Raw genomic sequence first — 10,791 nt, forward strand, 5'->3', positions numbered from 1 at the left:
TGGCGGGGCCGTTCCGCCGCCCACGGCGCCTCACCTGAGGAGCGGCCGGTCCCCGTCAGGCGGCGCGCCCCTCTGCCGCAGGAGGGGTCTGTTTGCCCGTGGAAGGGTCGGCGTTCCCAGTCCTTGTGGGACAGCGCGCCTCAGGAAACCTCCGTACTGCTTTACAAGCGATACGGTTTATCGAGCACATGCGTGTGTTTTACCCATGCTCCAGAGGGGCCTGCCTGCGTAGCCTGACGAGCGTGGGTGTATTCATACCTACAATCTGCTACTGCTTCAAAGCAGCCCATACCTCGTGTGCAGAGCTTGCATAGGACTTAGAAAATGCTCCTAAAATAAGTTAGATTGCTAAAGGAGAAACGTGAAAAGACATTCCTCAGCTTACTGCTGGGACTCTTTCCAAGCACACTGGTAGTTCACGGGCCCTCATGAGGCACAGCGCTCCAGCAAAGGACCTCTCCTCCCGCTCAGTCAATAACAGGATCCTTTTAGCGTGACTCGCAGGGCACTCCTCGGGGAACGGGCTCCCTCCATGTCCCTCCACTCCCTTGGAAAGCGGGGCTGGAAATTGATGTTGTGTCAGGCTCCAAAGCAAGAGAAGGAGATTTAAGGAGACTGGGGCCTTCTCCCCAGCTTGCTGGGAGAATCACAGCCCTGCAACCTCTGGCCGCAGCCCTGGTCCTTCTGCCGCTGGGTCGTCTCCTCACCTGGGTAAATCTTGTACAGCTTCACAGGATGAAGCATTCATTGCCATTCATTGCACAGTCGATTCCTTTGCAGGGCAATTCACACCACTGCAATGGTTTCATGAGAGGTTTGGAAGTCATTTGCAGAGGAATTGACTGTGAAATACCATTATATTGTCTGCTGTATAAAAAATTGCTAGGGATGGATAAGTGTCACCAAGAGCCCAGAGACAGTACAAGATCGGTCCCTGCAACATGCCTTTGCATATTTGTCTTGCTTTTAGAAGAAATTTAAGGGCTAATCTGTGCTCGGTGTTGTATCATGTGGATCAGCAGTGTGGGAGTGGGAGAAATATCTTTTGCTGCAATATCTAAACATAGTTCCTAGCACGGATGGAAGGACACCGACAAAAATGAGTCTGTAAAATTATTTTGAGTCGTGATACTTGTGCTCTGGTACTTGCTGCTAGCCACAATAGTCTCCTGCCTTGAGTTTGCGACATAATTTTTTCCATCAAGGAAAAAATAAGACCTCAGAGTCCAGCTCTGTCCCAAGGGCAGGAGGATCTGCTATGCTTAAACCACCCTAGACCCCTCTCTACAAACAGCCTCCAGGAATGGAAGAGATTCTGCCTTCTCCCCGAGGAACTTACCTCAGGGCTTGAGTTACTGCTAGGAGCTTGTTCCTAACAGCCAACCTGCATCAGCTTTGAAGCAAATGCAAACCATTGTTTTGTCCCTTCCACAGTAATATGGGAAAAGGAAACTCTTTGTAGCATGCTTTTTGAGTTACAAATTTTTAATCACATCTTCTTACAGCCTTTTTTAGGCTAAACAGCAGCCTATTTCAAACTTCTCTTACAACTTACTCCCTTTGAAGAAGTCAGGCCCAAACAAAGCCATGTACAAACCCCAATTCTTCTCTGAGATACTGCTTTGCTTTCTTGCATTACTGACTTTTGCAAGTAGCAGCAGCTGCTCCCGCATACAGAAGTCCTACAACAGACTCTAGTGAAAACAACAACAACAAAAATCTTCTGATAGAAATGGGAGACTCCTCCCTTGTTAAGTGCTGCCGCCCACGTAATTAGGATGCTCACAGACTATAAAGCAGCCATTTTCCACTCTGCTGGAGTTGTAGTGATATAGCTGTCCTGGTGGGCCTATGTAGTTACTGCTGTTTGTGTAGGTAGTTCTTGCTCTATATAGGTGCTCTAGAGGGAAGGTGAAGTATTTGTGTTTTGCAACAGGACAGTTTGTCCTGGTGGTATACGGAGTGAGTCATCTCTTGGCCTTGACCTTCTAGAGGTTTTCCTAAGCCAGGTAGCTCACTGTAAAGCTGTTAAGGTGGCTTTTAGATGTCTGCATCACTGGGTGTAGGTCAAGTTTAATCTGTCCCTGTTGGTACAGACAAATATTCAGTATTTACTATGAGTTCTTTCTCACATGCAAATATAAGCAATAATGAGAGAGGTTAGTGGAGAAAGGTGGGCTACAGCTTTGTCCCCACAGGTATAGTATAATTCTAGATGGATTTATATTTCAGTGTACTTACCTTCATAAAGACTCAGCTAAAGATACAGAAGCCAAAGAATGGAGGAAGATGTAAGAAGCAGCATTACCAGCTATGTATGGGTATTTTAAAATGTGTTTATGGATTGGTCCAGCTGTGAAAGCTAATTATCACACTTCATCATCTTCTCTTCCATAATTATGTACCAATTTTTTCATGGACCTTAAATAGCCAGGTAGGCAGTGTTCGTTTGTATTTCATTGTCCCTTAGCTGCTGTCTTGTGGTAACTGTCTGTTTACAACAGTGGTTGTTTCTTGTACTTTGTTCATTACTTGTGGTTTTGTACTTTAACTCTCTTCAGTAGCTGTATATTAGTAACTCGGTCATCTTACTATGGACTGAACTTGTTGGTCAGCAAGTTCAGGTAACGGAATGGGTAGAAAGAAGGGTGTGGATAGGGAGAACCCGTGAATTTGAGGTTAAGAAAGATTCAGCAAAGGAATGGACCACATTGGATTGCAGCTTTGAGTCCAGGGACCTCTGAAGTGGCAGGAAAAGCCACACACCTTATAGTAATGCTTTTGTTAAGCCATGCTTATTTTCTGTAGAAGCAAATGAAAAAGACAAAAATCTGATCTGACTTTCAGATATTCTCAAAACCATTGTTTTGCTGTAAGGCTTCTACTGAGTTCATGCCCCAGGCCAGCAAAAATCATGCTGAGATAGGTCTATAGCAAAGCTTTTATCTGAGGTTTTGCTTGATGTCTTAGGGCTAATGCTTTGTTTACTAACAATGAAGACCTGAAACATACTTAGAAATAAACCTGCCTCTCAATTCTTCCATCTTCCTTTACAAACAGACCCTTGCACAGAAGCAAGGAGTAATATTTACATTCTAAGTAAGCAAGTGGCCTTGGCAGCTGTGTGTAAAACTCCCACTATCAAAATACCTTTTGCTGTATGTAAAGAAATAGGACTTTGTAGATGCTAGTTTCTAGACATTCAAGCCAAAATAACTTGAGATTGCTTTTGGAGTGGCTATTGGAAAGGAGTAAGCTGGCCCTTGCAAGATGCCAAGGCCTCCAAGATGGTATTTTGCTGAAGGTAGCACAGGATCAACTTGCCTTGAGTTTCTCTGGTTATGATTGCACAAAATGTGTGCAATTGTTCTATTAGGTAAGCCAGCAAACTTAATTAGTGTTTAATCTTCCTTCTGTCACCATATTCACGTTGCATCCCAGGTAGTTCAGGGCTTGTTAGTTGTTTGCAACACTTGGAAATGGGAAGAAAATTTTTTTTGGCCCTTGACACATAAGCTGGTATCTAGGGATTTTAGTTGCTTTCTTTCAAAGTGTTGGAGACCAGCCACAGCTAAAGCTGCAAGGTGATGGTCTGGCTAATAGCATTAAGTTCCTCTGGTCCCTGGCTACTCTGCTTTCATATATGCAGGGTTAAACCATTCACCAGACTTAAATTCAGGAAGGAATTTACCCCAGGGTAGCCTGTGACCATGGTGAGGGGTTTTTTTTGTCCTTCTCTGTCCTTTCAGCTTGTTTCCACAGGGGACCTTCAATATAATGAATCCCCTGCTGTAAAAGGCCCAGGCAGTGACTTGATCTCTTCTGCTCCTTTTTTGTAGTATAGGCTCCCTTACCACAGGCCTTAAATTTGCAGCTGTGCTAGGAATATTCTTGTGTAGGGTATATCTTAAAGACTCTTCCAGACTAAATATATAGTATGTGTTTATATGCTTTGGTCTGCTTGGGTTCTTATAAGTTCTAACAGTCAGTGAAGATTCATGGATGGGTGTTCAGGCTTAGAACTGCCCCTCCCTTCTGCTGTCACTTAGGTTAGCTGTGCTAGAGCTAGCATGTGTAGACTCATGCTATAGCTGTCTCTGTTTTGCAGATGCTCAAAACCACCTGTCATTACTACACAAGATGCATCGTAGAAGTGTTCTCCTTCTTCCACCAAACAGACTTTTCACTCAAAGCCATCCCTTACTGTCCATCATCTTATTGTCAGCAATCAGTGAAGTTACCGTACTTGTACTTCAAAGCATTCTGCTTCAGTTAAGAAGTTGCTTAATGAATGATTTCATTATGTCGCAGTGCTCAGCAGATCTGGATCTGCAGCATGGCTCCTGAAAGCAATCAGCATGTCAGCAAAAAACAAAAACCATGGCAGCAACGAAGGTTTAAGGATGTGTACATGTTGGTAGTTTCTGGTGATCTGTCTGAACTTAATTCCATCTCAGCTGAAAGGGTAAGGTTGTCCTGAGAACGCCTGCTATGGCAACTTAAGGCCTAACTCCTCTTGGTTTGGGGAAGAATGCAAATGAAGGGAAGTAACTAAAGGGAAACGGGCTTAGGAGAGCTCCAACTGGTGCTAGAGCTGGGATTCTTGCAAAACGTTAGCACTGTGGCCTCCCAGAAGTTAGATGTTGGCTGCAGCACAGTGCCTGCTTCTAAGTGGAATGTGAAACCAAGGCTGTGCCCTTCCCTGTGCCCTTGTGAATCCTCCAGGGACTCTGCTAGCCTAACTCCTGACACAGAAAGGGTATAGAGACCTGAATGATGGCTAGTGTTGTAAAACTTGAAAGCAGGGTTTTAAATATCCTGCAGCGTTGTGTAAATAGGTTGCTGTTAAAGTATGTGTGAAACTTCTGGGGCCCACTTGCATGCTGAATGGGTTGTAGACTCTTTAACATAATGGGTCTCTCTTCATGAGTTCATGTCTACCGTGTGAGGTCCTGGCTAAACAAAAGAGTGTAGTGTAGGCCCTGAGCTGGAAATAGGAGCGATGCAGTCCTGTGCAGAACTCTGGACTTAATGCCAAATGGCAGCAGGAACTATTGGGCACCAGGACTGTTTTCTTCATCATGAAGTAAATAAGCAACTGAAAGACTTATTTTTTTATCTGTAGCATTACAAATAGTTATTGACAGAAATAATTCTTATTAATGAGATGGTAAATACTGTAAATGCTTTGCTCTGTCTTAAGTCATCTAGTGTCACAGCTTCAGGCTTGGTATACAGTATTTCCATGATGATACTGTGGCTGTGAACTTGTCAGTCTATTCACAGGAGAAGTACTTCTGAGGAGGACGTTGCTTTTATGGGGCCATTAAGGATGTAAGGTACATCCTGTAATAAATTCAAGCACAGAGTTGGTCCCATGGACTCAGTTACAGGTGGTTTTTTGGATTTTCATTATTATAAATGAAGAATGTATTTCTTTTTTTTTTTTTTTTCCCTCTAAGGTCCAAAATTATATTTTTCTTCAAAGATGCTATTTTTAAATTTATCTGAGACTCCAGATAAAAATTCAGCTTGGCAATTTAGATGCAGGTTTTCTCTGAGCTTGGGTGTTACCAGCTCACCTCCACTGATTTCAGGGGAATTACTCCTACCAGTAAAGCAAGCACAGGCTCTGAAGCCCACTGTAGTCAAGACACTTTCTGACTCTGCTGGGCTTTAAATCAAAGGCTAAAAGCATTGCAAGAAAAGGGAGCCTAATCCATGTAGGCTCTAAAACTCCTTGGCCTTAATAAAGTACTAATGGCACTACTCATTGATATATAGCTTAGGAAACTGCTGGTTAGGAAGTATCCACTGTTGGTTGGAAGGATCCAACTTCTGCAGTCATGGCACCCCAGTCAGTGAATCATCTGTGTTCACCAGGCTGCAGGAGGTACTGCTGTTCTCAGATGTGTGGCTATTCATAGAAAACCCAGCTTCCTTCAAGTATGTTACAAGACTGGATGTCCTTGTAGTAAAAGTCACCCTGGAGAGAAGGGCAGTTATCCATGAACTCCAACAACCCACCTCTGAAGTCATTCCTCTCATAGATCTGTAGCCAGCTGTACTCCTGGATCTGTGAAGGCAAATCCAGGCAAGGATGCACAGGGTGTCAAGTGGCAGTTCTAGGTGACCACAGCTTGCTAGATGCAATGGTGATGCTAGCAACGCAACAGTGAGTAGCCACTAGTATGTGCAGAAAAGTCAGTTTAACAGGAATAAATCTGACTGGGTCCTAATTTAAAGCAGCAGTGTTGTAAGTCCTTTCTGCTCTGGTGAGAGCAGAACTGCAGTTGCTTTGAAAGAGTTGCAGTAGAGCAGGAAGTGGAAGTGGGGTCCAGCCAAGATCACCACACTTCAACTGTACATGCAGGTAAGAAATAAGCTCATTGATACACCTAGATGGCCACAGTAGTTATGTGCCCTCAGTGTTCCTAGGTGTTGATGTAATAACTGGATAAGGCTCTGGCTGGGACAGAGGGGAGCTTTTTTTTATCCTATTTTTGTTGCACAGCCTTAGGTGGGCAGGTTTTTTTGGTTTCATCTACAAGATGATAAACTGTAAGACTGTCTCTGGCTCTTGTATCTAGCACAGCAAAGATTTGCTGTAGAAAAAAACTTTCTGCTCTTGCATCAGTGCTCAATACAGTTTTTGCAGGTGCTCAAGTGCAGTTGTATAGACATAAGAGTACTGCTGCTGTACAAAGACCAACACCTTACTCAGTTTAAAAAAAACCCACAACCACACCCAACAACACTTTAGTATCTACATTGGTGGAATCAAACTTTCTGGACACTCTTGTTCTGAATTTAGAAAGCATGCAGAAATGTGTCCTAATTTTAGGATATTTTTTTCTACCCCCATACTAATTCTCAGTTTCCCTACTCCTTCTCAGATACTTCCCATCAGTCCATCTTTTTCCCACCTTCCACATTTGTGACTTCTTTCCCTCTACAGCTTGAAAGGACACAAGAGTGTCTGCCCTAGCTTTCAGCGCTTGGACCCAGAACTTGGCTTAGCTAAGTGAAGCCCAGAACTGCATGTCAGTCTAAAAAATAGCTGCATAATCCTATGCAGATGGAATGTATCTGGAAACTTGCTGTGATGGTCTATGAAGCTTCTACTGGGCAGGGAAACTGAATTGTACGTAAGGCATACAACATGGATGAACTTAATTTTTCATGAATGTTGGAGGGACACATTCCAGCATCAAGGCTATTCCAGGGCCAAATCTCAAATCCTTAACCTTATGTGTGAGTATTCAAATCTTTCACATCTTGGCAATGTCTCCCCTCTTAGTAAAACTCTTCCAGGGAATGCATCTAGGACGGGAAAACACAGATGTATTCTGGGCTGAGGTATTCAGAAAAAAATCTATCATGAGGCAAATATGCCTTCATTTGCAGCTCAAATACATGGTGGTGTTTCTACAATGGGATGTGTCAGGTTGCCTCTGTAGTAGTGTAGTTACCAGTCTTGCCTACCTTGAATGAGTAGCATTGACTGGGGCATGGGAGATGTGGTTTGGTTCTCAGCTTTGTACTAAACTTCCTTGTGTAGATCATGTATAGCCAGAGTAGCTTTGAGAAGATAGGTGAAGTTAAGTGCTTTTATATATGTAAAATAATAGATAAACATAATATTAAAATAAAAATTAATATAATAAACTCTGCCCCGCCCCTCCCCCGCACTAACCAACCATTCATTTGGCTGAGAATCCCACTTGACTTATCTGCCTCTTTGGGAGTCTAAACCCCATTAGATGAACTTGGCAAGTGTCCTTTCTACTACCCTCTTTCTATGTAGAGATCTCTGGAGAAGTGCCAGAGCTGTCAAAATGGGTGTAGTGCTCAGATTCTAATATAGGCAGTAACATACATGGAGACAATATGGAAAACTTACTGATGTGATGATACAAGACCTAATGGAGTCATTGAAGCCCATCCAGTGCTGGTAGTCAGGATATTCTCCCTTCCTCAGGCAGTGCTGATGGCCTACGTAGTTGGGACATTCATAGATCCAGCAGCCAGTTTCCACCTTGGCAGAGTTGCAGCAGTTGAGGTGGGCACGCAGGTCTGGCTGGTCTGTGGCGGCTTCACAGAGGCAGGCCTCAAAGTTTCTGTCCTCAAAGAAAGTGATCTGCAATAAAACAAAAGTAACCCCAGTCACACTGGAAAGTATTTGAAAGCTGGCTTTGTTTTGCCTAGATTGTACAAAACAATCCAAAGACTGCAGGGGTCCATAGGGGCGCTTTACCAGGCCCAAAGACTAGCAAAGCCCTTATGTCCATTTTCTATAGGGTGCACAGATAGTTTCTGGTGTTGTCATTTCTCTAGTTCTATGACTGACAGGTGGATGTCCCTTTGGGACTCTGGGAAGTGAGGGGCAACTTTCATCATGATTTCACGCTGGAAATAGCCTGTCAGCAGCTTCATGGCAAGCTTTTGGGAACATTTGGAGAAAGTGAAACCCGAATTGCTCATTGACTGAAAGCTCTGTGAATGACTTCTGTGTATCACACAATCATTCAACTTTGTGCCCGTCTCTTGTACCCGGTCCTGGGCTCCTAGAAATCTTCTGCAATGTAGAATACAGACGAAGGAAGGAATAGTTCTACATCTGAATTGTGCTGAAGCTTTCACCTGTCTTAATGATACAGGAACAAAACAAGACTGTTGTGTCTAACCCAAATTAATCATTGAGCCCTCTAGGTCCTGTTGGGCAGGTATATCTTAGCAGCAGTAAAATCGGGTTAGAGATACCTAAATTCAGTGGCTTTGTTTAGTGATATTTATTACATTTGTTTCTAATAGAGTACTTCACCCTTATTTTCCTGTACATCTTGGAAGACTAAGAATAAATAAACTTTAGGTCTCTTTCAGCAACTGACAAACTCAAAGGGAAACTAGCCAGACAGAAAAATAAAACCAGAAGATTTTTTTATGTGTAAATGTTTTAGTGTTTGAAAGCTTCCATAGGCTTTCTTTAGGAACCTTATGAGAGCTAGATAATAAAAAAAAACACTTGAAGTTTCCCCTCTGCTAATTTGTTGTTAGACCAACAAACTATGTTTGCAAACATACTTACCTACAAGGAGCTACCTATGCATGTGTTAGGTTGTTTGTCAGTGTTCCATTCACTCAGCTGTTCTTACCTTTGCCATTTTTGCCAGGGTTTAGCTATGAGACCTCAGCATGCAGGAGTCATCAGCAGTCCTTTATATAGAATGCAGACTGCTGCATCCACAGGAATAGGATAAAAGAGAATTTTTTTCTCAGTAAGAGAATGAATGTTTTTTCCCTTCCCTCTCTCCATTGTCATTCTCTAAACAAAAGGCAATAGCAGTAGTTTGTGGGGTACCAACTTTATTGTTACCATCAGTAAGCAGAGGATCAGTGAAGTGTAGGTCGAGCAATATTTCTGTTATTTTACCAATGGAACATGTGCAAGTGAATGTGCTGGAAATGCTACAGCAGAATTGTAACTTTATTTTTAATCTCTCTCTGTTCCCTGATTATATGAGACAAAGGTTTTTTTAAAGCATATGGATTCCCAGTGATGATACTGTAAAACAGTTTTCAGAGTATGCTAATAAAAACTGTCCTGATTTTCAAGAGCCTTCAGACCAGGTATTGCTGCCTGTTTCCTTTAGCAGTAAGAGTATGTGTATGAGAGAGAAAATGATGTAATAAAAAATGTGTGGTAATGGATGTTTACATCCATCCAGGCTTCACTGCTGAAATTCTATATTAATGTAATTCAGAGTTCATAGATAAAGAGACTAAAAGTTGGAGGATGGATACCAACTTGTTTAAGGCAGAGAAAAGCCTTTTTAAATCTGCACAGAGAAATGTTTCACTTGAGAGATGTACATGATTTTTGTGATTTTTGGAGCTCAGGTAGGAGTCATTGAGGCAAAATACAATAGCCTCTTAATTTCTTCAGCTGAAGAAGCTTTAATAGCAGTTGAACTTAAAAAAATGTTGTTTAGGAAGAACATTGTGGTAAGTTTTCAGTCTGATCTGATTAATCCCAAAGATGCTCAGGACTGTGTTCATTCTGGGCCCTCGTTTTATACGGTGTAGTGTCATTCTCAGTCAATCAATACATTACAGTGGTCTTTAGAAGTCTGGGCAATAGGCAGCCTCAAAGTCAGGGCTGTTTTGAATTTATTGGAAGGGCACGCTGAAGCTGATGTACTCTGGTGCTATTTAGGTAAAGTTATTCTGCTGCTGATCATCTTCGGATTCTAGCAGGAATTTTTTTTTCTCAGTTTGTCTCATTTGACTAATGTCAGGGAGGTAACGTTAGTAAAAGTTTTGTGCTACCAGTGCTAGATCAGGCCTTTTAAGTATTTTCCATTCAGTCGAGTAATTACAAGGCCTAAGTAGAAACCAATGTTAAAATATCAAGGAAATGTTATCTATTTGAAACAAACATAATCCAAGTCTGTTTTTCAAAGGAAAAAGATAAACAGCATAGTTTTGAGTTATTCTTCTGGAGTTTTAAATTTTTCTCTATAACTACTTCTTTTTTTTTTTTTTTTTTTCAGGGACCATTCCTTTCTCTCCTGCTTGCCTTCCTTTTCTCTCCTTCCACAACCACCTTTGAACTAACTTTCACAAAATCCTGTCATGTGCAGTGCCACATTTTCATATTTCCTGCTCATACTGCATGGAGCAATAGTGGATCTTTCTGTCTCACTGACTTCTTGTTGAACCAAAATGCTACGTGTTTGTGCTTTCTTGCATGTGTCTTTCACTATGAGTCTTGCACGGTCATTTCATGAA

General features: G+C 42.2%; 2 protein-coding genes across 2 annotated transcripts in view; both read right to left on the reverse strand.

The window, feature by feature from the left end:
• Positions 1–673, reverse strand: part of NBEAL1 (neurobeachin-like 1) — an 86,796-nt gene extending 86,123 nt beyond the window's left edge. The window contains exon 1 of the mRNA XM_010565456.1: positions 662–673. The gene's annotated coding sequence lies outside the window, so the exon portion shown is untranslated. The remainder of the gene's footprint in view (positions 1–661) is intronic.
• Positions 674–5,800: 5,127 nt separating this feature from the next.
• LOC104832844 (gamma-crystallin B-like) lies at positions 5,801–9,164 on the reverse strand. Its single transcript, XM_010569227.1, is given in 3 exon segments — positions 5,801–6,076; positions 7,904–8,140; positions 9,156–9,164. Coding segments are annotated over 3 exon segments (522 nt in total).
• Between the last annotated feature and the right edge of the window lie 1,627 nt (positions 9,165–10,791).

Source organism: Haliaeetus leucocephalus, unplaced genomic scaffold, assembly GCF_000737465.1.
Source record: "Haliaeetus leucocephalus isolate CR32 unplaced genomic scaffold, Haliaeetus_leucocephalus-4.0 Scaffold1, whole genome shotgun sequence".
Lineage (NCBI taxonomy): Eukaryota > Metazoa > Chordata > Aves > Accipitriformes > Accipitridae > Haliaeetus > Haliaeetus leucocephalus.